This window comes from Canis aureus, chromosome 26, assembly GCF_053574225.1.
Source record: "Canis aureus isolate CA01 chromosome 26, VMU_Caureus_v.1.0, whole genome shotgun sequence".
Classification (NCBI taxonomy): domain Eukaryota; kingdom Metazoa; phylum Chordata; class Mammalia; order Carnivora; family Canidae; genus Canis; species Canis aureus.
In genome coordinates, this window is record NC_135636.1 from 14,871,069 (window position 1) to 14,898,521 (window position 27,453).

General features: G+C 38.3%; 1 protein-coding gene and 1 long non-coding RNA gene across 3 annotated transcripts in view; one reads left to right on the top strand and one right to left on the bottom strand.

The window, feature by feature from the left end:
* The first annotated feature begins 291 nt into the window (after positions 1 to 291).
* The window catches only part of LOC144297925 (uncharacterized), a 42,884-nt gene continuing 15,722 nt past the window's right edge, over positions 292 to 27,453 (top strand). Inside the window, exons 1-2 of the long non-coding RNA XR_013364865.1 lie at positions 292 to 333; positions 25,160 to 25,542. This is a non-coding gene — a long non-coding RNA (uncharacterized LOC144297925). The remainder of the gene's footprint in view (positions 334 to 25,159; positions 25,543 to 27,453) is intronic.
* The window catches only part of SPTLC3 (serine palmitoyltransferase long chain base subunit 3), a 149,335-nt gene continuing 139,110 nt past the window's right edge, over positions 17,229 to 27,453 (bottom strand). For both annotated transcript variants that reach the window (XM_077872196.1, XM_077872195.1), the window contains 2 exons: positions 23,816 to 23,945; positions 17,229 to 19,561 (listed from right to left, as the gene is read on the bottom strand). In XM_077872196.1, coding sequence (XP_077728322.1) covers positions 19,448 to 19,561; positions 23,816 to 23,945 — 244 coding nt within the window. In that variant the 3' untranslated portion in view covers positions 17,229 to 19,447. The remainder of the gene's footprint in view (positions 19,562 to 23,815; positions 23,946 to 27,453) is intronic.

Below are 27,453 nucleotides of genomic sequence, written 5' to 3' on the forward strand. Positions count from 1 at the left end.
TCATGGGACCCCTGAAGGGTGGGTTGAGAAGGGTTTACTACTCATATGTTGGAGAGGATGGATTCATGGGGACCTCTGCTCTCAGATGGTAAAGGAAGAATGCAAGAATCTGGCTTTTGTGGAAATTATGGTTGCCTCCCCAGCACCCTCATCCATTGTCTCTCCCCCAGGCAACTATGCACTTGGCGCTTTGCAGGAGATGGGAGAAAAAAATCCCCACCTGTAGGGAGGGGCCTTGATTGGCCAATCAGATCTTTGTGTTCTTAATGAGGCAATAATTAGTGCAGTTCAGTGAGAGCCCAGTGAAGGACTGTTGCAAACTAAATGACTGGGGTAAGAGAAAGATATATTTTTATCTCTTTCATTTTACACGTGTATGAGCCAGTAGTAGGTAGTCCTGTAGTTGTTGGTAGCCATCATGTGAGCATGAGATTATCCAGCCTTAGGGAGAAGCCAATGTCACCGATGGCAGAGAAGACAGATTAAGAAAACACACACAACCCGCCCCCCCCAAGAAAAACAAAAACAAGGTCCTCAGTGATATTCCTGACCCAATGATAAAACCCTGCTGAAGCTGAGAAGCCCCTTTTATTGCTTATGAAAACCATCTGGGGTTGGATTTTCAAACACTTAGAGTTGAGAACGTTTTCTCTGACTCCTGACTTGGTCCTCTAAACACCTCACGTCCTCCTAGAATGAAATAACATAAACCTCCTATAAGCAAAATCTAGAGGGATTTTATATGTCATCTGCATAGCATGTTCACATAAGTTCTAACTTTTCATTTGAAGTGTCATAATCCATGGAAGCATAAACAGTCCCTGTTATAGCTTGGAGACTAGCTCTATGTCTACTAACCCCCCCAAAAATGTTAAGTAGAAGAAGAAAGACTTGTTTCAGTTTTAAGTGGACTTTTGGCTAAAATAGAGAATATTCTATGAAAACAGTTTTTTGAGAAATTATAAGTTCAGACAACAAAGGAAGAATAAGTAAAACTAGTGATACCTGGAAAATCAGATTTTCTCTTTTCCAGAGGAATGTGCAACTATATAGCCACTCTAGGGGTTTGTCTACTTTCTTTTCCCTCACCTATCTTACTTACATAGATTAGAAAAGTGAAATACTCATTTTGTTAGCCCTGTCTTGTTGCAGCTACAGATGGCTTTGTGATGACGCAGACAGGTGGTCTTCTGGGGGAATTTCAGGGAAAGAATTTGTTTTCCTGATAAAATGGGACATATCATACCCAAACTGCAGAAAAAGATACATACATTTTTCCTTCTTTCCCTGTCTTGAATGTTGGTATGAAGTCTAGAACTATTGTAGCCATTTTGAGATAATGAGGAGACAGACATAAAGCCAGGGGTAGTGGAGTGAAAAGGCAGAAATAGTCTGGCTGGCTCTGCTGAGCAATGGAACTCATGCTCTCAACGCTGTCTCTGACCTTTCCTAATTGGTATATGCAACCGCCTTAACAACTTTGTGAATATCTAAGGTTATTTTAGATTTTTGCTTTATGTGTTCTTTTAGGTTTCAATGGTTGTAACTTAATTCAGGAGATATTCATATGTTAAACATGTCAGTGGCTGACTGAGTCTGTTTTTTAAAAAATTATATAATAAAAGAAACACTGACCTGCTCTGGTAAAGCAACAAGAGCCTCTATTATAATTCAGGTAATTTGAGGAGCATATCTGGGTTCCTCCCACTAACCAACTCTTTGATTTTTCATTTACTCAGGCAGTTACTCTCCTAATTGGTGTATTTAGGCCATTCATATTTAAAGTGATTTATTGATATATTTAGATTATAATTAATCTGCCTGTCCTTCTTCCTATGCCCCTCTCCTGGCTCATCATTTTTCTCTCTCTCTCAAATAAATAAATAAAATCTTTAAAAAAAAGTGATTCTAGGTCCATCCTCAAATAATGAGATGATACATGAGATCTAAGTACCTTTTGGCAAAATACTCCCAATTCATCTTTCCTATCCTTTGTGACATTAATGTTCTTTTTTCATGTATACATGTATTTACTCACTGCAATATATTGTTAATTATTACTTTTCAAATTGTCATTTAAGCTCTGAATAATAAGAATAAAATATTTTATTTTACCTCCACTTATTCTTTCTCTGACACTTTTTTTGCTCTTTATGTAGATCTAAGGTTTTCTGACCTATATTTTCTTCTGCCTAAAGAACATCTTTTAACACTTTTCTTGCAGAGCAAGTCTACTTATGATGAATTCCCTCAGTTGTTTGTCAGAGAAAGTCTTTATTTCTCCCTCAATTTTTAAAAAAGTTTTTATTTTTAAGTAATCTCTACACCCAATGTGGGGCTCGCACTCCCAACCTCAAGATCAAGAGTTGCATACTTGATCTTGACTGAGCCATCCAGGCACCCCTCTCTTTCAATTTTGAAGGATTATTTTACTGGATATAGAATTCTAGGTTGATGATTTTTTTCTTCAAGATTTCAAATATTGGGACGCCTGGGTTGCTCAGTGGTTGAGCATCTGCCCCTTTGGATCAGAGTGTGATCCCAGAGTCCCAGGATGGAGTCCCATATCGGGTTCCCCACAGGGAGCCTGCTTCTCATTCTGCCTATGTCTCTGCCTCTCTTTCTGTATTTCTCATGAATCCATAAATAAAATCTAAAAAAAAAAAAAAAAAAAGACTTCAAATATTTCACTTCATTCTCCTTTTGCTGACAGTTACTGATGAGAAGTCCACTGTAATCCTTATTCTTGTTTTCTAGGAAAGGTGTTATTTACCTGTGGCTTCTTTCAAGATTTTCTTTTCATCTTTTTCTGCAGTTTGGGTATGAAATGTCTAAGTTTTTTGTTTTTGTTTGCTTGTTTTTGTATCTATCCTTCTAGGGTACTCTGAGCTTCCCTGATCTGTGATATTTTAGTACCCATTATTAGATTTGGAAAAGTCTCAGCCATTATTGTTTCAAATATTTCTTCTGCTTCATCATTTCTTTCTTTTTCGGACGTTCCAGTTACTTGGGTGTTATATTTCTCAAAGTTGTCCTACAGTTCTCGGATATTCTATCCAGGAAGTTTCTATAGCTTGAAGATAGCTTAAGCTTATCTTCCCTGGAGGTAAACCCTGTGAGAGTTTGCTCTTCTCCCTTTCAATTCCAAGGCCCTAAGGAGTTTCTGACTCTCAAGCTAGTTCATACTTAGCCTCCAGAAATTCATCAGAATTACCTTTGAATGTCCCTATTACTTTATGGATCTAGTAGCTTCTGTTCCAGGTAATCAAATCATGACCGTCACTTTTGGATGGCTCTGTCTCTGTTTGCATGTCTCTGTTCTCTGATGAGTCCAAAAAGGTCATTGATTTTCAGTTTGTTCTGTCATTTCTTGCTATAAGGAAAGGAGTGACACTTTCAAGCTCTTTACATATCAGAGCTGAACCTGAAGTCCCCTTCTCTTTTGGGTCTCTCTTTCTTTACCTGTAAAAATGAGTACATTTATAGCTACCTTGAAATACAATTGCCATTATTTTATGAGGCAATAAGCTGTGAAAAAGTAATGTAATACCCATATCAGGTGGTCAATGAAGAATTACTCTATATTTACATTTTAGAAGGGATTCCATTAGAAAGAAGTGGATTTGAATTTGATACACTTGCCTTGCATGAAATCAAGTAGATGTGTTCAAAACAAAAATTAGTAAAGAGAGAGAAAATAACTTAAACAATGTGAATAGTTCTGTCAATCCTTAGTAAAATTATGTCAACTGACAGAAAGAGCAGTAAAAAGCTGAGGAGTGAGGGTGAGGAGGAGAGGGAATGAAAACTCCCAGGTGGCAGGAACAATGGATGGGAAGTGTCTGGGGCAGGAAGATTCTAAGAACACTTAAGAAATATGGGAGTGGAGCCTGGGGGGGTGCAGTCAGTTAAGCGTCTGACTCTTGGTTTTGGCTCAGGTCATGAGATCGAGACTGGTGTCAGGCTCTGAGCCCTGGGTCCCAACATGGAGTCTGTTTGATATTCTCTCTCCCTCTGCCTTTCCTGCTTGTTCTCTCTCTCTCTCTTTTAAATAAATAAATCTTTAAAAAAAAAGAAATATGGAAGTGGAACTGAAAGGCTAGAGAGGTGGAGATGATACTGGAGATGAGCCCTAGAGATCATTGCACAGTGCTTGGACACTATTTTAAGAGCACTGGACTAGTTTTTCCAAAACTCAGTTTCTGTCATTCACATATTTAATAGATAGAAAATTGGAAATGGCACTTTACTATGGATTTATTTTATATTTCTTTTTATTGCTATTTGAAGTCAATATTCTTCTGTATGTGAAATTATTGTCTCATGTCTTTTATTTTTAAATTTATTTTAAATTCTTACTGGCTCTTATTACTGTTAAAACATTATATATTATTTCTTAAGTCTTTCATATTTGAGGGAAAATAATCTTCCTCAAACTTTTGTTTTTCTTTCATTTTAGTTCTTACCATCTTAAAACATATAGCTCTTCCCTTCTGTTGGTGTGATAACTTAGTGGTTTATAGTGATAAGCATTTATTTGTTACTCATGTGTCTGTGAATTAGCTGAAATTCAGCTGATCTAGACTGGGCACTGTCTACATAGCTGATGTTTTTGTTTTTTGTTTTTTGGCAAGATGGTCCTATAGACATATCAGAGTCTGGTTTCTTGGAGTAGGTTATAACAATGTGTGGTGGGCAAGTTCTTGTGACTCCAATGACCACAGGCCTCAAGGTTAGATGTTTGTAGATGGAAAGGAAAGAGATATCTTTTTGCTTGGATTTATGCAATAGCAGACCCAGGTATAAGAATTTGGGTGCCAGTAGTTAGTTTATTTGGAAGGTAATTCCACAAGCAGAATGAGAGAGTGGGGAACGGAAACAAGAAAGAAAAAACAATCAATAAAGTGTTCATTGATGAGCAGGTTACCACCATAGGCATCTGGAGCTCTAACTTGCTGAGGACACTGAGAAACTATATAGAACATAACTTCAAGTTATCCCCCCAACTTCAAAAAGGTTGAAGTGCTCACTTGTCAATTCCCATCATTCCCTGGGGAGGGTTGCTCCCGGAAACTCCTGCATTGTGTGGACAGGTGGCTACTAGGTGCAGAGAAAACCCTTAGGAAGGGGGAGGCAAGTGTTGTGGTAGGAAGTTGTCAGTGTGCAGGAAAATGTCCACCAAACTGCAGGTAACCTTCAGGGTGGGTCAAGAGGACATAGGTAGAGCATCTGCTACAAAGAGGTACTAGAATGCAAAGACTAAAATAAGCCTGAAGATGGCATGATTCTTTCTATTAAATATTACTGCAAATTCAGCTGGCCTTCAGTAAATATTTGTTATATTTAGCCAGACCATTGGGTTCATTTGCCAGAACACGAACACCTTGCAGATAGGGACAGAGTGGTTGTCTTTCTTTCCTAACATCTAGTTCGGAGCCTGACACACCATTGCTCAACAAATGATGGTGTAGGGAGGGAGTTTAGGAGAGTAGAGAGAACTTGGCCTTTGGACTCAAAAGACTGAATAGACTCTCATGGTTTCGTGACTTATGCCAATGGGCCAGTTACATGCTCCCCTTATTCTATTTCCTCATTTTCAACATTGAAATAGTGATGCTGGACTCAAATATTATTTAAGAAACAAATGAGTTAACAAATGTTCAGTGGCTGCTCTAGAATTTCTATATTGGGGGAACTTAGAGCAGACAGCAGTCTAGACGGAAGGGAAAACAGGGCTTTGCAGAAGATTGAGAATATACCATCAGTTGGGGAAAAAATCCCTCCAAACACCCTCTAGGTACTGCCACAATATTTGTCAGATTCTTAGACTAGGGCTTAGTAGGTTAAAGGAATTTAACCAAATGAAGATGTTATTATTGGGTAATTAGGCACAAGATTGTCCTGGTTTGGAAATGTGCTGAGAGTGTATTGGCAGTGTTTGTATCTTGTGATACATAATGTTATTGCAATCTAATGGTATGATTCCCAAAGCAGAAGCTTATAGTTTAAGGCAGAGTGCACCCTTGAAATCATTACTTTTTCCTTAGATTCTCTCTTGTGAGTGTCTGGGTCCTTGTGAGTTACTGTCAATCTCAGGAACCAAGATTCAGAATAGGATGAGGAACCCAACCCAAAGCCTGTTGAGAGATGAGAAGATCAGGGTCTCTACCCTGAACATTGAGAATGGCCAATCCTGTCCCCCCAGAGTATAGACTCTGTAGCATTGGGAGACTTGATGGGGAGTGGTGTTGGGCAAATCAATAAATTCATCCTATACAACAAGGTGGGGTCCAGTTTTGTCAATATCCTTACCATGTTTGCTGCTGGGCAGTTGGCAGAGTGTCTTGAAAAATTTGTAGCAGGCTCCTCAAAGTAGATGACTGTGGAAGATTAAGGGACATGGTGGCTAGATGTTAACTCTGAATTATGAACATTCCATATCTGAGATCCTGGTTTCACTCTGCATGGATCATAAGGCCTCTCAGGAGACATCTCCACTCTTTTGTCTCTGAATGAAGAGCCATAAACCTGTAAGCAGTCTTGACTAGTATCTTTAGGGCCTGGCACCTAGCCAGCAGGGACTTCAAATCAAATCAGAAAACAAAAAAGAATTGTTAACCCAAGAGAGTAATGTTATGGGCTATTCTAGTATATTGGTATTTTTCCTTCAAATTCAGTTTGTTTTATTTTCTAATTGTGGAAGATCACACTTCTTCCATCCCCTACACACGCTAGAATCTTTACCCAGAGAAAAATGGAATACACTCATCCAGATATTTTCTTATGCATTATATAATAAAAGTTTAAAATATTTAATTGGTTTTATAAAAATATTTATACATCTATAAAAATATTTATACATGTAAAAATATTTCCAATATCAATAGATACATTTTCAGTATCATTTAACCTTGAGTTCATTAAACTTAAATAAATCTTAAAATAGATAAAAATCTTTAAAAAATGAGGAATCAAAATTAAATCTATTTAGACAGTTATGTTATTTCTAACATTTAGATTTTGTAAATAATACTTTGATCCTTGTTGTTAAATCATTGTGATATCCTTAATTTGCTGTTAAACTCTCTTACATATACATGCGTATATATATATGTGATTTTTATTGTTTTTAATCTCTTAATCTCTTCAGACCATATTCCAGAAAATTTTCTTTCTAAAGAAAGTTTACTAATTCTCTCTTAAACTTCGTCTATTTAACCCTACTATTGAGATTTTATTTTCAATGATCATATTTTGACATTCCTAAAAGTTCTATTTTCCAAATCTGTCTCCTCCTGATATTTTCTATTATTTTTTTAAAAATGTCTTTCTTTAATCATTTGAACATAAGTGTTTATTGTGTCTACTGTCATTGTTTCTGATAACAACTTTCAGCACTCTGCTTGACAGTGGTTTCTTTTCCCATGAGTTTTGCAATTTTAGTTCCTGAGCTCATCTTCTGTGGGACCTCATTGGGAATCCTGGTGTAAGATTATAACCCTTCAGAGAAACTTTCTGATACCTTCTGCCAAGCACACAATGGGTATTATCAACTCAGAACATGTTATATGTTAATTTATAGACATTCTAGTGTAAGTCTGAATGCCAGACCCATGAAATTAGATCTATGGTTATGGATTCTTAGAGTAGACCTTTTTTATTTTCTCCATTTAGATCCTAGAAAGAAAAATGTCATTGTCATCTCTATCTACTTTTGGATGAATTGTTCTTTTTTTTTTTAATGGACAGTTTTATTACTAGAAAACTTACCAACTTGTGATATTTGGAATCAAATACTAGATTAGCTTTCCATAACTTTTTAAAAAATATTTTATTTAAATTCAATTTGCCAGCATGTAATATAACACCCAGTGCTCATCCCACCAAGTGCCCTCCTTAGTGCCCGTCACCCAGTTGCCCCATCCTCCCTCACTCCTCCCCTTCTGCAACTTTGGGTGGATTGTTCTAGTTCAACCTCTCACCTCTCACTGGCCAGAGTCCTTATCTATGTTCCCTACATGGGTGTTAAAACCCAAGCCTCTAAGTTATGAGACCAGAAAACACCCATAGAACCTCCAGAGTTTCAGCTGAGCTGTTACAGTTTGAGACTGAAGGTTCCTCTTCATTTTTTTTTAAGCCAACTGACTTCCCTAACTTTCCTGCAGGCTCAGCTCTGTGTCTGAAAGGATCTTACATTTTCTCTAGTTTTTCCACTTTGTAATGAGAGAGTTTTGGTTGTTTAGACTGAAATGTTATCAGAAACTAAAGGTCTTCAGTATTTCTGCAGTATAAATTCTCAGAGGAAGAATTTCAAATTTAAGAGGCATGTACATTTTTAATGTCTCACATATTAATATTTGATAGATAATACACAATGTGGAAAGCAGTGTGGCCTTGGAATATCTTATGAGTACAACTCAAGAACGCAACGTTGACCACAGGACAGCTTTGAAATAAGTTCTTAGCTCTTTGGTTAATTCAATCTGTCACCTTATTTCTTTTTCATTTTAAGCATCTTTTTATAAAAACTGTTTTTCAAGAAGCAAAAAGAGCAAGTTGTGAAGTGTGAAGCTCACTCTTAGAATTTTATTTCTGGTACATCTTCCCTTTAATAGAACATCTGTCTCATCATGAACTTTGGAAATATAAATCCAAGAGGCCTGAATAGGAAAGCTCATGGAATTCTGATAAACAAGAGTTTTCTAAAAGCATGTCCCCAGATTCTTACTTCTGGAAGGTGAGGACTTGCTATATATAAGTTCTCTGCTTACATCATGCACATCTGTATATAAGGCTGGTGAAAACAGAGGAAGATACTATATAGGGATGGGGCAGGAATGAATTAGTGCACAAGCTGTTATTTTTAGTGGCTACCTCTCCTAGTCCTTAAACTGTCACTGAAGAGTAGCTTTGAACAAGCTGCAAACCCCTGAAAGGTCATAACCCAGGAGAGGAGAGACTCCAGGAACGTGCACCAGGGAAGATGCAGATGGATAAACAAGCCATAAAGTGCACCATATTTTCTTTTTTCCAGCACTCACTGAAGAGTTGACCTCAGGCTATTGCCCTGTGAAAGTGGAATTGTAAAAGAGCCAACCCCAAACAAACCTGTACTAATCCCTGGGTGGCTGGCTTTCCCCATTGCTAATGAAACCCAGGAGGGTCCTGAAGTGAGGTGTGACAATTTGAGAGACAGAGTGAAGATCACAGAAGTGAGAAACCTATCACCTCTCTTTTCCCATCCTGAGGAGCATACGGGCTAGTTTCAGGATGCCCAAAGTTCTCATGGCCTAGACAGAAGTCCTATTGCCTGAGAGCTGCACAGGGATGGACACTCACCTTCTCCTCTAGCTGACTCAGCTCAGCATTTTCAAAGGTGCCTTAGCTGAGGAGGGCATTCAGACATGACAGCCACTGCCCATGTCATTTCTAGGGAACCAGGTGGATGCGTTCACATGGAAGGAGGTGATGAAGATGAGAAATGGTATAAGCCACTTCTCTGACCTGGTGGATGACTGATTGGCTGTGGGGCCACGACTCTGGCCTCCATCACAGGAGGAGGGTTAGAGCTTATAAGTTCTCATCTATCTGACAGGGTAAATGTGGTGGTGCTGGAGCAGCACAGGGTGGGGGGAGAAGGGCTGGATATATAGGAACTGAGCTATTAGGGTGTTTATCTACCTTAATTCTGCTTCTTGTAGATCTCTGGCTACTCCCTTAGGTAGTGGAATCAGGGCCTGCCATACTCCTTAGAATGTGTCCAAAGAGTCAGGGTTGTCACTCATCAGGCAGGGATAAGAGATGGGCTTCCTCCACACTCACTTTCCCTTTTTCCTTGTCAAAATCTAGAGCCTCAACCACACATGAAATGATTATGTGTGAAACTATTATGTCTTAGGGCTTCGTGGAGCCATAGGAGGGAAAATCGCCTGGGTCCTTGCAACACTGTGTGGAGGGGTGTGCTTGCCAACCCCAGGCTCTAATAGTTCTTCTCCTCCTCTTCCTCCTCGTCCTCCTTCTAAGATTTTATTTATTTGACACAGAAAGAGACTGAACATGAGCAGGGGGAGTGGCAGAGAGAGAGAGAGAAGCAGGCTCCCCACTGACCAGAGAGCCTGCCTCAGGGCTCCATCCTAGGACCCCAGGATCATGACCTGAGCTAAAGGCAGACCCTTAGCCGACTGAGCCACCCTGGAGCCCACTAATTTTGACTTCTATATGAGTAAAAAAAATAGTCCATCACCTCATGTTAGGAAACTTTAATTAATAAATTATCATTCTGAGATTTATTTTCATGATACTCCTGGATAAATTCTACTTTTTTCTGGATGCCATGTCTTCCTTCAGTTAGGATGTATTTATTTTTGATAGTCAAATAACTTTTTAAGGAAAGGGTACTGAGGAAATAAACTTTCTGGACCTTTTATGGGGAAAAAAGTCCCTATTTTTCCCTCTTTTCATTAGGTAGATTTTTCTAGATACAGAATTTTAAATTTAAAGCTACTTTCCCTCTGAATTTGAAGGCACTGCTTCTTTGTCTTTTTGCATCCAGTGATGCTAATGAAACTTAGTGATAGAAAAAGTGTCAAGGGACACGAACAACACAAGGGCAAAAGACCAATACAAACAGCTAATCCACATATGAGTAAGAGTGTATCACCAATAAGTGGGAATCAGAAATTAATGAGAACACATTTTCTTCTTTATCAGATTGACAAAGATTACAAAAATGGTAACACTCAGCACTGGCACAAATTGGAGAAATGAGTATTTGTATACACTGCTGATGGGTCTGAAGCGAACAAAATTTCCAGAGGATAATTTATTTATTTTATTTTATTTTTGTTTTTTGAGAGAGAGAGAGAGAGAGAGAGTGTGTGAGGTGGGGAATGGTGGGGGGAGAAGGACAGGAGAGAGAAAGAATCCCAAGCAGGCATCAGTCCCGATGCAGAGCTAGACAGGGGGCTGATCCCACGACCCTGAGATTGTGACCTGAGCTGAAATCAAGAGTGGGATGCCCAACCGACTGAGCCCCGCCCCAGGCACCTCTGGAGGACACATTTATAATATTCAGAAATAAATCTATTATTTTTACCTTTGTAGCTGAGGTTTTTTTTTCCCCCTAGCTGGAAACTTTATAGTTCTTCTCTTTTATCTTTGGTGGAGCAAAGTTTCATAAAGATGCATTTAGGTGAAAGTTATTTTTATTATCAACTCAACATTTACTGAGCCATTTCCACCTTTTGCTTTGTTTCAGCTTCAGGGAAATAGTTCTTCTTTTATTTCTTTGATTTTTCCCCACTGTCTTCAGTTTTCCTGATTTTTTCTTTCTCTAGTTATTATTAGATAGATATTGGTCCTCCTGTATGGATCTGTTATATTGTTTAAGTTTTCTCTCATGTCTTCTTTTGTCCTTTGCTTTATGGATATTCTTGTTTCTTCTTAAAAATTTTTTTTCATAAGTAATCTCTATGTTCAATGTGGGACTCAAACCCACCACCCTGAGATTAGGAGTTGCATGCTCCACCCACTGAACCAACCAGGCTCCCCTGTCCTTTGCTTTGTATTCTGAGAAATTTTAAAAATATTTCTTGTTTTTTTCTTTTGGTATATTTTCACCAAAATTTATATTTAAATATTTAAAATTTTCATGAACTCCAGTTCCTTTTCATATCAACCTATTCTTGCTTTGTGGATATGATATCTTTGTATAATTAAGGTTGACCAGCAAGGATAATAATTAGAATATTTAAAAAGTTCTCTTTTCCATAATTGTCTGTTTCTGAAACTGAGTGTTTTTCTCTGTTTTCATGTTGGCCACTCATTTTGGTGTTGCTGATTTCCCTCAAATATCTGGAAATCTCTGATCTTCCATTCTTATTCACAATTGAGGTCTATGTTAATTGATTTGAGTAGCTGGCATATTTCTTCTTTACCTGGCTATTATAGATAATAAATGCACAGTAAAAATGTAATTTTAAAAACAGTGTTATCTTATTAGAAATGGACTCACTTTAATAAAATATTTTAATTTTTCTGTAAAATATGCTGGTAATACTGACTATTGATAAGACTTAGAGATTTATCTATGTAGAAAATCTATAACATTTGGTTGATCCTACTTAAAGTTGTCTCATTAACAAAATATCTTGGGATGCCTGGGTGGCTCAGCAGTTGAGTAACTGCCTTCGGCTCAGGGCGTGATCCTGAGGTCCCAGGATCGAGTCCAACGTCAGGCTCCCTGCATGAAGCCTGCTTCTCCCTCTGCCTGTGTCTCTGCCTCTCTCTCTGTGTCTCTCATGAATAAATAAATAAGTCTTTAAAAAAATATCTTATCAATGTATACTTTGAAGTTTTATCTAAGAATTTTTGAATTAAAATCTCTTCATAAATATTTAGTTGAAAATGTTTTAGGGGAATTGAATAATATTTTTAAATATCAACACATTATTTTACACATAAGGAAAACACATTGTATCATAGATAGCTATAATTTGGGACCATGCTGTATTGATGCCTGATACGGGCAGAGATGTTTTTATTTATTTTTTATTTTTTAAGATTTTATATATATATATTTTAAGATTTTATATTTTTAAACTAATATCTACACCCAATGTGAGACTTGAACTTACAACCCTGAGATCAAGAGTTGCATGCTCCACCAACTGAACCAGCCAGGCGCCCCTGGACAGATGTTTTTAAGAAGATAAAGTATATGAAATTGGTATGGACATTATTAAAATAGCTGCATTTCTTAACTACAATTATTTACAAAATAGACATGGGAAAATCATGTGTTGTTGGCAAAAGAGTTTTTTTTTTTTTTTTTTTTTTTTTTTTAGAAAAACTCCTAGGCTGATTGACTACATCAACGTGTTGAAAAATTTTCATTCAAAAGATGCTAAGATCTTTTTCCATGATCTCACATTGCTACCCATTCATTTCTCACACATGGAGCCTTGTTCCTGCTGGGGCTCACAGTGAAGTTTAGGCTACATTGATCTCCTCACAGTGAAGTCATTACACTTCTTTCAGTCTTCCTTACACATTTGCTCCATGCATGCTTAAAATCTGGAAAAAACATACTCATGGGGCTGGAGAAACAAAGAAGCAGCAATTTCCTTGCCTTATTCCTTCTCCAGTGATGAAGTAGAGAATATGATGTGGTGATTGGAGCCAGACCTAACCCTGGCCATAGGCATTGTAGCTGACCCAAACCTAATTAAGAAAGATCCTGAATAAACTTGGGTGAGAGCCAAAATCACTAGGCTCCTCAATCAATATTTTTGATATAAAAATTAGCATCTGGGCTAAGTAAAAGGGAGCACTGTTTCATGCCACAGCAAAAAGAAAGAAAAAGAAAGAAAGAAAGAAAGAAAGAAAGAAATCTTTTCTTGCTTCTACCCTGACCTCCTTATGTTGGATACATTACTGATTTGTATCTGTGATAATTTTCAGACCTGTTGACTTAGAAATGTCAAGTTCTGTGCTCAGCTCTGTCACAGGCATCAGACTTTTCTAAATGGGTAAGCTGGTCTCACTTGTTCTCTTATTCCTGCTCAAGTTACCCTGCTGATATATAAAGTTTAGCTGAAATAACTGTAAGAAATTTGACTGGAAAAGGAATACAGCATTCTCAGAAAAGTAAAGCAGACCTTGTTAGAGCTTTAGAAGTGCTCTTTACATACTGTGCATCCCCTGACAACTTCAACACACTGATCTTCCACGATGAGTCCACTTTTAATATCTATGAAAATGTCCAGAGGATAATGTATATTGGAGTTCTTTGTAGAGTGTCTGACACATGATAAGTGTCCAAAAAAATGATTGACTTGCTATCTTTCAAGACACTACATACCTGCTTTAGAAATAATTCCTAGTCTTGATTCTGGAAATTTGCATGCAGGATATGAGATAGAGAAAGAAAAGATTAATATTTGACTCATGGTCATGCTTTTGTTATCCTATAGACTACTTTTTAAAAAGATTTTATTTATTTATTCATGAGAGGGAGAAAGAGAGAGAGAGAGAGAGACAGAGGCAAAGGGAGAAGCAGGCTCCATGCCAGGAGCCCAATGTGGGACTCCATCCCGGGTCTCCAGGATCACGCCCTGGGCTGAAGGCAGTGCTAAACCGCTGAGCTACCCGGGCTGCCCGACAGACCACTTTTAATGAGGTTGAGACAAATTAAGGGATAGGTGAAGATATCTCTATCTTTTAGAGAGATTCAGTGAAATATTCCCTAATGAAATCATATGATTTCTGGGGCTTGCTTCAAAGTAATCTGTAAGTGGGGAACTAGATGAAAAAGATTAGCCATGAATTGATAATGTTTGAAGCTAGGTGATATAATGGATTTATTCTACTATTCTCTCTCTCTCTCACTCTATATTTACAATTTTCCATTTTAAGATGTTTTAAAGGGGGTTGAATTAGAAATAATTATGTTTAAGAGGATGGACTGCTGTCAGCTCAAAGCCAAGTTCTTCCCCCAAAGTGCCTTTGGCCAAATGGAATTGTCTTGGCCAAGGTAATGCCCTCTCCCACACCTCTACCTTGGCAACTTGTATCTCATGTAGTTGATGTGGTATCTCTTGTAGTTGATGGCAGAAAGGGCATAGAAGCCTGACTCCCTTGCTTCACTTTGAGATAATTCTGAATGGCCATCTCTGATGCATAGCTCCCCAGGGGAGTGACTAAGGCCTTTTATGATAAAATCATAGTTAGGCTTCTCCCTTTTCCAATCTTGTCTCCGCGCTCTATCCTACATATTGTTCCATTGTATGTGGTCCCAGTGGTGTGCTGGTAAAGGTTTAACAGATGGCTCTCCAGATCCCGAATCTGTCGTGTTTGCCGATTCCATGATGTAAATACTCTCCCTACATAATTGCAAGCTACCAAGATAATTTCTGATGTCACAGAAGGAGGAGTTGGGAACAGATGAGCACAATTGTTTCTTATGACATAGTTCAAGCCAGCGCCAGCCACCCTTGCCCATTTTCCCTTATGAAATTCTTTTTTTTTAAGATTTTATTTATTTACTCATGATAGACACAGAAAGAGAGAGAGGCAGAGACACAGGCAGAGGGAGAAGCAAGCTCCATGCAGGGAGCCCGACGTGGGACTCGATCCCGGGTCTCCAGGATAACGCCCCAGGCTGAAGGCATTGCCAAACCGCTGAGCCACTGGGGCTCCCCCCCTAATGAAATTCTTAAATGCAAATCTCTGAGTCTCTATTTAGGGTAATCCAAACACAGAACCATCAGTTATTTTTTATTATTGTCTATTTTGGTGATTTGTCCATTAAAGAAACTAATATTTCATAGGCAGAATGAAATGAAATTGGTCACTCTAAATGTTTCATGGAAACACACACACTCATAATACTATAAGACAATGTCCCATAATAATTGCTTAGAAGCAATTAAAATACAGACACCTTTTATTTTTTTAATTTTTTTAGCAGCTATTTTATTTTTCTATTTTATTTTATTTTTTATTTTTTAAAATAAATTTATTTTTTATTGGTGTTCAATTTACCAACATACAGAATAACACCTAGTGCTCATCCCGTCAAGTGCCCCCCTCAGTGCCCGTCACCCATTCACCCCCACCCCCCGCCCTCCTCCCCTTTCACCACCCCTAGTTCGTTTCCCAGAGTTAGGAGTCTTTATGTTCTGTCTCCCTTTCTGATATTTCCTACCCATTTCTTCTCCCTTCGCTTCTATTCCCTTTCACTATTATTTATATTCCCCAAATGAATGAGAACATATAATGTTTGTCCTCCGATTGACTTACTTCACTCAGCATAATACCCTCCAGTTCCATCCACGTTGAAGCAAATGGTGGGTATTTGTCGTTTCTAATGGCTGAGGAATATTCCATTGTATACATAGACCACATCTTCTTTATCCATTCATCTTTCGATGGACACTGAGGCACAGACGCCTTTTAATTTCCAAAAATTACACAGCTGCATAGGGTGTTCTGAGAAAACAGACTTCAAATATGTTGTCCATACAGAGATCAGGAAAAATAGCCAAGAAATTACCAGGTAAGTTCAAAATATAGTTGTTATTATTGCCATAAATTCAAGTACATGACAGAGAGTTAAGTTTTCCTCATTGAAAATTGTAAGTCAGAGTAAACCATTTATAATACTGGTTATCTCTGAAGAAAATACAGAGGAACATTACATGTGTGAAGAATTGTTAACTTTTACCCTATTTGAGAGCTTTTGTTGGAGTAAATAAATAATCAGAGGCAGATTATTCTTAATATCCAACTTTGTAGAAAGAGAAGGTACCTGGATAATGGGAACAAAATGTCCCATTGAGAAGAGATGGGAATAATTCACTTAACTTTAGTAGTATAAACACCTTGTCAACAGAGAATCAGGACAAAGTTTGTTATGTTAGTAGGGACAACTGATCTATGCAAACAAAAGCTCCAACAATGGTTCTCAAATTATGACATGGGTTAGAAGCTCCTGAGGAGGCTGGCTGAATATAAGTTCCTGGGCACTACAGCTATTCTGATTATGTGGAAGTCTGGTGGGGGGCCCAGCAATCTGCATTTTAATAAGCTTCCTAGTGAATTCTGAAGCCCATGGTGTCTGTCAAACCAAAACATGCTGAAAGGCAGTGTAGCCAAACATCTACAATAACACAGTTCCACAATAAGATTAGGAATGTGTCTATGCCATTTCCCTGTTAAGCAAGTGTATCCCCGCTACGAATATCCCCCCTACGAATACCACTTTTAGAACACCTTCCATCTATTTATCAACCAGATTCTCACCAGAGCCAGATTCTCACCTTACCTTTATACTCTTGCCTGCTCTGTAAAGGAAGGGAAAAGTGTGTGTGTGTGTGTGTGTGTGTGTGTGTGTGTGTGTGTGTGTGTATACGCACACACATGCATTTGGGATGTTTGGGGTACATAACAGAGCTTGGTTAGAAATTCTCGTTCTTAACCGAACCGGCCAAAGGGACATTTTGGCTGTGGTATAGTTCTTGAGATTCAATAATCCCTACAGATTTCAAATTGTGGTTTTATTAACCTAGCAGATGTTTTCTTATAAAAATTAAAAATTCTCATAATCACCTTCTTAACCAACCACATTCTACATATGACATATACTCATATTACCATCCCTGTGGGATCTGGGTCCTTCCTAATGTTCTCAGGAAGCATTGTATTTGGTTTATAGTTGTTCTCATAAGTGTATTCAGTGTAAACCCTCTGACAGAGGTAGTTTTTTTTTTTTTTCTTTTGTACCTGGGAATGTAATAAATTGTCCCAGGACTCTGGGATCTTGATGAAGCAGGAGTAATGTCCCCCTTGCTCCCTAGGCCATGTAGATAAATAATTATTTTCTTATCATGAGTCAGACTCAAGATCCTCCATAAAAGTCATGTGATAGATGAATATTCCTGCTTACAAAGACACCCCTCTAAAGGCTTAAAACTCAAAGGGTGGGTGTGAAGGGGTGTGTATGAAGATGATGGACATCTAGAATGGAAGGGGATGTTTATTGCTTGCTGTACCTCAGTAAAGCTCAGATGTTCCACTGCCCTCTTTGTCTATTGTTCCTTTTATAGAACTGAAGACATTTACACATTTTGGACAATTGACTAGAATTAATTTCATTTAAATGCACATTTTCAAGAGGAAAATTTTTTGGGGGGACACGTATACCATATATATTTTCTTTGCATTGGTAATGGTGCACCAAATCATTGGGGAGAGTTGGAATTTAGTTATCACAACTAGTGACTGGATGGGGCAACTGCATTGTTAGAATTCACTTCCTCTCCTCTTCTGCTGATAGTGATCCTTACAAATGTTTGTGAGAAACTTCATCATTGTGATCCACTTTTAAGCTGATATACCTGGTAGGGGTTATACTTTCCCCATAAAAAGCTTTTCACATTGATCAACTTTATCCTTTAATCAGTCATGAGCACCAGGGCATATTGCTCTTCAACACTGGTGTTCTGGCCTGGGTTTCTATCTCAGTACACAGCATGAGAGCTTGGGTCCATCTGTGTCATGAGTCAAACCTCTCTTGAAGTGATTTGTTTATACTGTCATTTGATGGAGTGGAATGTTCTGTAACTCATTCAAACTATTACAGAAGCTTTGCTAAAAGGTCACCACTGCTCTTTAGAGTTTCCAAATCTGGGAACCATCTGGGAGCTTGTTAAAGATAAGGTTTTCCACTGGCTTTTTCCATATCAACTAGATCCAATTAGCAAAGAGGTACTATTCCATTTAAGTCTGTGTTCACATTTAGAAAGAGAGAGAGAGACAGACAGAGCAGAGGCAGAAAGAGACAACTCAAGTAAATTACAGTTCGTTGCCCAATAGTGTACAAGCCCACTTTACACCAGAGTTGGATCACATGTGCCAGCAGACAGTGAGAACTATTTAATAGGCTTGAACAGGGGTGTCAGTCTTGAAAAAGTTGAATAGAATTTGCTTTTTAATGTCGGTTTTGAATCAATACATTCAAGTATAGTCTGGAGAGTCAACTCTAAAGGAAATTGAATCTCACCATTTACTAAAAATTTAATAGGAAAACGACAAGTCATTCCTTAGAGGAATAAGGGTTATGTATGCAAGTGAAACATTCACTCCACATGGCACCAAAAACCTTCCAGTTGTTGTAACATTACAGTTTTAGTCTAGGCCTAAAATTGGCTTGTGTTTGCTTTCTGCCCCTTTCCTTATGAAACAAAAGTCTTGAATTTTCCAAACCTCAAGAGCTCAGCTGTAAAACTGTAGGATACCAGCAAGAGGAAAAGGAAAGTTTCCTTCAAAGATATCTCTAGTCCCTGCTGGCCAGTCCTACTCTCTCTCTCCAAACATTAACTATGGCTTTGACACTCAGCCTTGGATAAAGTCCAAATGCGGCAAATGGTAGAAGCAACATTTCTTTATCCTCCTGCCTGGAGCTCCCAGTGATATGGATGAGTTGTAGCTGGGGCACTTATGGGGAAACAAGGAGGTCGGCTACTGCCCACGACCCTTGCTCACATCTGCAGGTGAAATAAGTAAAAATATAGTGAGATTTACTGAATTAAAAACCCAAACCCTCTCATTTGGTTGGAATGCCTGAAAGAGTCTGGACCAAAGAGTCTGCACAGTAGCAGCTAAAGCATGGGCTCGCTGCCATTAAAAATGTTCTAGGGAGTGTGTGTGTATTTGTAGTAGGATACTTGGGAGAGGAGAAAGTTAAAACCTGGAACCATACTTTTGTCTCTGCACTCCCGAGTTGGAGACATTAAAAACACAACATTTTCTTCAGTTCAATTAAGCTGGTGTGGAAACCAAAATTGTGCATAGAAAGGGGGGAGAAATCCATTTATATTTCCTTTGAGTCAAGGGGGGGGGGTGTCTTTCTGGCAAAGTCTTTAGGTGCAACTCAGGACTAGGAAACTTAATCGTCCAGTTCAAAGCTTGTCTCATCGTAGAGTTCAGGGCGCGCTGACTTCCTGTGCCGGGAATACTTCAGTTGCAGGAGATCACCCATTTCATCCAGGTTTTCCAAAACCTGCAAAGAGATTGTCTTCCATCAGTTATTTTTTAAACCCCTAAATGGCTCTGTGATCCAGAACCTCACTGAGATTCAATCTTCTTTTGCCAACTTCCTTGATTTTAAAGAAAAGGAGAAAGATCCAAATCATTAAGGTATGGCTTATAAACCAGCCCTAGAGGAATGTTAGAGGCTAACTCATTTTATTTCATACTTTTTCATAGTCTACCCCACATTATGAATATTTAATTTATTTTGGAGGGTGTGAGGAGAGGGATAAAACCATCCATGCTTACCCTTTCAGACTTTATTTTAAAGTTTAATGACATGTATAACTTTGTGGAAGAAAGAGGTAAGGCTGCAGATTACATTTGGGTTTATGTCCTCATGACACAGCAAATCAACCTGGCCAGGAGCAAAAGGGAACATTGTGGGAGCTGATTAATATCGTTCCCTCTCTCCCATATTTCCTCATCCTCAGCTTTAAATACTCATCTGTATGTTCTGTGGAATCCTAGGACTTAAAACCGAAGGGGACCGAAAGCTCATCTGTTTCAGTTCTCTCAATTCATGCAGATAAATGTATCCCCAATTTTCCAAACAAACGACTGAGACCCAGAATAGACAAAATGTACTTTTCATATCTAGTGTATCACTAATCTTATGGTACTGGGCATGCCTTTTTAATCTTTTTAGGCCTGTCTTGACCTGTCAACAAGGAGGGCAATATTAGGATCTAATGCTTTGAAAAAGGTGAAGATGTTTTTTTAACATTGGAATGAATGACAAGTGGAGCTTATGGGCTCTCCTCTTTGGGTAGTCTTTCAAACTGGCAACAAGTTAGATATCCACCAACATAGGAAGAGTCATTGATTTCTGTTTGGTAGCATTATGGATAGTTAAAACATTCTTTTTACTTCAATGTACTTCCTGAATTTTCACATCAAATCTAAGGACTAGGACAAAGCGACAAAAGTTATATTTAAAATGATGTCAAACTAGGATAGTGTCTATTGCTCTTTGCTGAAGGTGGGGATGGAATAGCTCTGAGTGGGCATCTGCATACTTGGGGGATATGAGAGACAATTGACGGAAGGTGTGGAAGAAGAATAGAGGATTTCTATTCATTGTAATCTCAATCTTTTTAACTTCCATTTTTGAGTCTGCTATAAAATGTACATAATATATTGGCAATGCATATATAACTTATAAATGGATTTATGTTGAAGCCCGCTGATCAGACTACGCAGAGCACACCTGTACTCAAACAAAGGTAGGTTTATTTTACTTGTGGCAGCTGGAAGCATGTATTAGAGAAGAACTATCTTAGTAAGAGGGAGTTGGGAAAGGCTTCTTACCACATTTGGACTTGTGCTCAGGATGACTCTAAGGAAGCAGGGACCAGTCTGGGTTGATGCTGTCTTGAACAAGTGAAGTTCAGTGATTAGCTATATACAGAATTCTTTTTTATATATATGTAGAATTCTTATGTGGAAGATGGGATGACTATAGTGAGGTCATTGGTAAAGGTGTAGTCATCACTCGTATTAGAAGAAGGAAATTCTAAGCCACTTCGTATTTGTAGAGTTGCCTCATCTCTGCCTTGTACCAAACATGGTCATAGAAGGGACTTGTCTAACATGTATTTCCTATGAGTGTTATGTTCAGTTAGCTACCTCTATGTGCTCACTGTTCAAGGGTCATTTTTCACTTTCTCTTATGTGTAGATTAAGGAGTTTGCCCATAGTTTTTTTTTTTTTTTTTTTTTTTATTGATGTAAGTGACTGATTTCAAAAGTTTAGGGGCATCTGTTGAGATGATGTCCCAGTGCTCCTTCTAAACTAGGTATTCCGTAGGAGTTAAGAACTTGCGAAGAGAACCATGAGGTCTGATGTCTCCAGAATTGGGTATTCATGAATATCTCAGTGCTGTTGGGGGTTACAAAAAATACAAATCCCCCACTGCTGCCCACCCCCTCCATCACCTCTGGGAGCATGCTCCCTGGTCGTATCCTTTCCTCTCCCATTTTCCTTCCTTAATGTGTAAACATGTTCAAGTCTTTCAAGGGCTTTTCTAAATCTATTTTTCTTTCTTTTGCAGTCAAAGCTCTTGAAATATTTGCCTACTTTTTCTATTTAAAAGAAACAATTTGTTAAAAAAAATAATTACCAGAAATACATACTCCTTTTGGAGAACCTGAACAACACAGAAAGCTATGAAGAACAATAACAACAAAGTTCACCCAGCATCTCAAAACCTAGAGTTAGCTCAATTATTAGTGTGTCATGCAAGAAACTGTTAATATGCATTCGGTAGTGGACACTGGTTTGTTTATTTATTTATTTATTTATTTATTTATTTATTTATTTATTTAGGTAGACACTGGTTTAAATCTTAAGAATGTAATGGTGAAGCAGAAAGACAGACACTGTGTGTGTGTGTGTGTGTGTGTGTAATTTTTTATTTGAGCTCAAAGTATTCACTTTTTTATTCCTTGTATTCTTATTCCTGTTCCCTACATTCTCCTCAAACTGTCTGCTCTGAGGAACATCAAGCTTCTACTAAGTGTAATACAAAAGTTTCTTCCCATCTCTTATCCCACTTAAAGCTGCTCTAGTTTCTTGGAGACGTTTGGATTCTTCCCCTCCTTGAAACTTTTTCCTTTTTACTGTGTTTAACAGTACCCTAATTCATGCCTTTTCAGACTGTTCCAGCCCCATCAAGGTCTAGTTCCTCGCCTATGATTCCTATGTCTAGCCTGGGATGTAGGCAGTCCGTAGGAATCTGCTCTTGGCCTGTTCACTTGCATTTAGAAATTATATCTTCTCCTTTAGCTAAAATGACCTCTCAGTTCCCTAAACTACAGAAGCTCCAGCACTGCATACTCTCCTAAGCTTTAGAATCTGATTTTCTTTTCCACCGATGGCCCATAGATGTATAATCTCAATCTGTCTATAATTGAGCTCATTTTGTTCCCGCAGGCCAAGTGATGATTGGCTGTTCTTTATTGTCTACCTTATCTCATACAGCTGCTTTAGCTTTACCATCCTTCCATTCACCAGGTCTGGAGACTTTGAATTGTCTTTGATTCCCTCTTTCCACAAATGCCCTGCATCCAACCATTTGCCAACTCTATGCATTTATAATGTCTGTTAATAGATCCATTACTTTTGTTTCCACTGCCATTGACATCTCTTGTTTTGTTCAAACAGCTCCATTTTAGGTCCCTTCTTGCCTTTTCCCTTTCTAATCCATTTGTCACATTTATTTTGTAGTGATGTGATTATATCACTCCCTTGGTTGGAAACCTTGGATGATGTTCCACAACTTTTATTCAAATAGGCCCAACTCAAAAGTCACCTCTCCTATGAAATATATATATATATATATATATATATATATATATATAATATCCATATTCATACATATTATGGATTGTTATATGTGCATGTATATAAACATATACACATAATTCATTTCCATCTTCATATATAATAACTCATTCATATATAGTGAATGAGTTCATATAATTTCATGTATAATTCCCACCTTCATGTTCCACAGTTGTCTATATTTCTTTTCCAAGATGAATTTATTCTGCCTGGTATTATCACTAGTTGCTTATTTATTAGTATCTCCTCTTAGAGTTTTTGCCCCAGGGTTTTGCACATAGTAGACACTCAGTGGGTTTGCTAAATTGCTTTGTCACTAAAGACAGTTCCATCAAGCCCAAACTGATTGAGATAGCTTAGTTTTCTGCTATCACTCATTCACATAAAGATCAAAACCAAAAGACAATGAAATGCGGTTTTTAAATCATTTATACCCCATGTAGGTCTGGACCTATCTTTGTTATTGCTTTGCCAACATGTTGCTTAGTTGGGTCATATTTTATTATGATGGACGTGGCGGCTATGAGAAGTGTCAGGTTGCAGGCAGTCAGTGCTGAAATAGCACGTCAGATTAGCTTTTGCATTTAGGAACAAGTAACTAGTACAACATATGGCTACTCAGTCAGTCTTTTTTATGAAACCAAAACACTGCCTTGAGTCAAATCTTCACTGAACTCATTTTCTTTTTCTATTCGCTGAGTTGATCACATCGTTGGGCATTGTTGGCATACCCTTGTTTTTTTAGCAGTGAGTTTTATTAGTGTTGGTTTTCTAAAACACTAAGAGAAACCCAGGGAAACTTAAGCTAGCTCAATAAAAGAACGTGCTCCCAATGCAAGGTACCAGTACTGGTGATTCTGTTGGCCTGTGGTGTACTCACTGTGTCTAGCATCTCCCGCGTATGTGCTGCTGAAATACAAAACCGAGCCCGAGCTTCTGCGAGGGGAGTAGCTGGAAATCCAACAACCACCACCCCGATTTTTCTATTTAACAGATGCCTTGCAAAAGCCCTATGGGAAAGGTAAAAGAGAAGGTTAGCTGAGAGATGACAAAATCATGTGGCAAGAAAATGAATATGGCTAATTGACATTTCTTATAACAATAAATAGAAGATGACTGAAATTACTAAACTTCTGTTGCATACAATTGACAAGAAAATGGGGCAGTTCCTTGATGGCACCCATAGCTAAGTGTGTATATTATGGGACCTGGCACACTCTTTAGAGCATTGTGAGTATTGAGTCTTTGACATTGAGCAGAAAATGCTGATGTACATGAACCTGGTTTAACGAGTTGGCGTTGATGTAAAGTCCTTTGTTTGCAGGATTCCCAGAAACAAAAACCCAACAGCTAACACAATACAATTACATAAAGAAACAACCTATATTAAGTGCAAACTTGTATGTTTTAAAAATTTAATACCAATAATAGAGTAGGGAAATTTCAAGAAGCCTATACTTAGTGACTATAATTTGAGAACCAGGATCTGAGAGTCTGCAGGAGCTAATCCCAAGCTCTATTATCACTCTGGAGCCAAAGATTTTTTTCCCCATTAAACCAGAGATGGAAACATAGCAAGGGTCTCCTCATTTTTTTATTGTGTGAATGAATACACCCATGTATGTTCAAGGATATTAAACCCATTGATTGAGTTGAAGGGGAAATGGGGCAAGAGGGACATGGGGAAAGAAATGTGTACACGGGCAGCCCCGGTGGCTCAGCGGTTTAGTGCCACCTTCGGCCTGGAGCCTGATCCTGGAGACCCGGGATCAAGTCCCATGTCGGTCTCCCTGCATGGAGCCTGCTTCTCCCTCTTCCTGTGTCTCTGCTTCTCTCTCTCTCTCTCTCTCTCTGTGTGTGTCTCTCATGAATAAATAAAATCTTAAAAAAAAAAAAAGAAATGTGTACACAGAGAGAGGCTTGTCGGTAGCTTTCTGAAACAGGGTGTAATTTCTCAGCTGTGATTTCTTCCCCTTCATTGCTTCTAGACCCTTTTTTTCAGAGCTAATTTCAGTAATGACTCTAGAATATTGAGCTCTCAATGTCTGTAGATTTTTTTGTGCTAAGCGCCAATGTAAAAAATGCCCCTAAGTGAATCTTTCCCCACTCTGTGCTCTGTTGCTCTCTGCAGGAAACCTTAATTACTAAATGTCTCTGCCCACAAGCAAGGTAAATGCCTCAGATTTGTTTTTAGCATTAAGAGGTTTCTGGTGTCCTTTTTTAGGCTGGAAGCTGGCAGCACCACGGCACCTTCCAGTCATAACTCAGGAAGAATTCTTGAATCAGACATAGAGAGTTAGCCTGGTCATTTATTCATTCCTCTTGCAATGGAGCTGTCTGCCTTTTTGGTTGCCTCATGCAGAATGCATGTTATCAAATGAAGTGATGGAGATTGCAAGATCTACTGAACACACAGCCTCTCTGGCCCCGTGGCCCAAGCAAGGCAAGATTCGCCTTTGATTTGGACTGGGAAGATTAACAAGGAGATTGAAGCTTTCTGAGAGAGCTTGAAAAGCAGAGGCTGTTCTTTCTCTTTCTTGTTCACCCTATGGAAGGCTGCCCATGGAACTACACAGGATGAGAGCCCATAATTATCTGAGAAACAAGGCAAGTCCTTTTATTGCTAGAATACAAACCACCTGACCCATGATCTCAGGCTAGTTTTCGGGACTCCCCAAAGACCATTTTCACTGTCTGCATGTTTTTCTTTGTACCAGAGGAAGCGAGTTTTGCCAGAGAATGTAGAGCAAAATATATGACTGTTGATTCATTAGGCTAATCTGAGGCCTCCTTGGAGCACTTTGGGGCTTAAAATTTACACTACTAAACCTGGCCTCCTTTAGTTAATGTGTCTGATTGTCCTGAACATTTATTTTATATAATGAGCCTCTGGGTTTGTACTCCCCAAAACAAATTAGAGCCAGTGTGAGCTGAAAGAAACTAGACTATGTGGATAATAATAATAATAAAACATTATCACTGCATTATGTGCAGCATCACTGCATCCTGTATCCTACCATCCTGCAAGTGTATGACAAGGTCCATGGAAGGAAAATGTAAACTCTGCACCAGATAGTAAATGCAATATATCCTTGATTATGTAAGTGAATGTTTTATGGGTGAAATCACATTATACTGAATGTCATGGAAGATTCCAGCATAGAGTTGCAGTGAAACTTTGCTCAAAAGGATATATGGGTGGAAACTATTTTCATCTGCAGTGGGTGGACATGTGGAGAAATCATAGTGCTTTAATAAAATCAAAGGGTTGAAAATGAGCAAACGAAAGATGTGCTCATACACTGGCTTATATAATTAATTCCTTGTCTCAAAAGCTTTTCTCCATATAAGCTTTCCGTTGAAGAAATATCTGAGACAAAAACAAGGCCAGGCAGCAGGGAAGCTCTTGGCAGCAACTCCTGCCAACTGTAGATGACATTACCTTTTGTAACTAACCTATTCTAAGTTTCCTTAGGCAACTCAAGCAATTAGTGTTTTTTTTTTCTTCCATTTGCAGTGATTGATGTCTTTCAATTCACCATTGAGAGTTAAACTTATACTCTGTGTTGCTTTAATGAGATGTGCATTTTTCCCCCTGTGGACTAAAGCTTCAGAAGCCGTGCAATGCACTGAAAAGAGCCCTGGTTTAGGAGGCAAATGGAGCTGGCTTTGAATTCTGGGCCCTACTGCTTACAACTTGAGTGATCCTTAGAAAGTAGTTTAAGTTTTATGGGTCTTGGTGTCCTTGTTCATAAATAAGGGCCAAGAGTCCACCCTTGATAGGTGATCACTGTGTCTAACAGTCTTGGCATATAATCAGCATTCAGCCACATTAACTCCTCCTTAAATAACATCTTCACTGGAAGGTACTAGATAGTTTGACATATCATCCCATGTCCAACATGGCATATTTGATTCACACAATAACAGGGTCTCCACCTATTATTTTCCCAAAAGTTCTATTTTTATTAATGCAACCAAAGATTGCAATAATTATTTTGGAGAGCCATGCAACCATGGTGACTCAGTCTTGCACTCAGTTGAAACTAATACTAATAATCATTATACTAGTAGAAGTACTAGTAGTAGTAATAATAACTACCACTGATTAAGTGCTGATAGTACACCAAGTACTATATTAAGTGCTTTATATATATTAACAATGAACTACTAATAAGAACAGCTCCCACCTAATAGCTCCTATTTAGGAGACAACATAAATGCTGATAGACTTTTTCATGTTTAATTGAAACAATTATGAAATAGGTACTATTTCATAGTAGTTTTAAAAATGAGAAAACTGGGGCATCAGAAGGTTGGGCAACTTTGTTCAAGATCCTCTAGCTAGCAGGGGGCAGAGTAAAATTTTTCCTCATTCTAAACTCTTCACTACACCAGGGAGCACAGTTTTTATACATAACACCCTTTGATTTTATTTTTTTCATTAGCTGTTGTCCATTTAGGACTCCTGAAATATAAAGGAGCAGTACTCCCTTTCTCTTTCTGTTATTGCAAAGT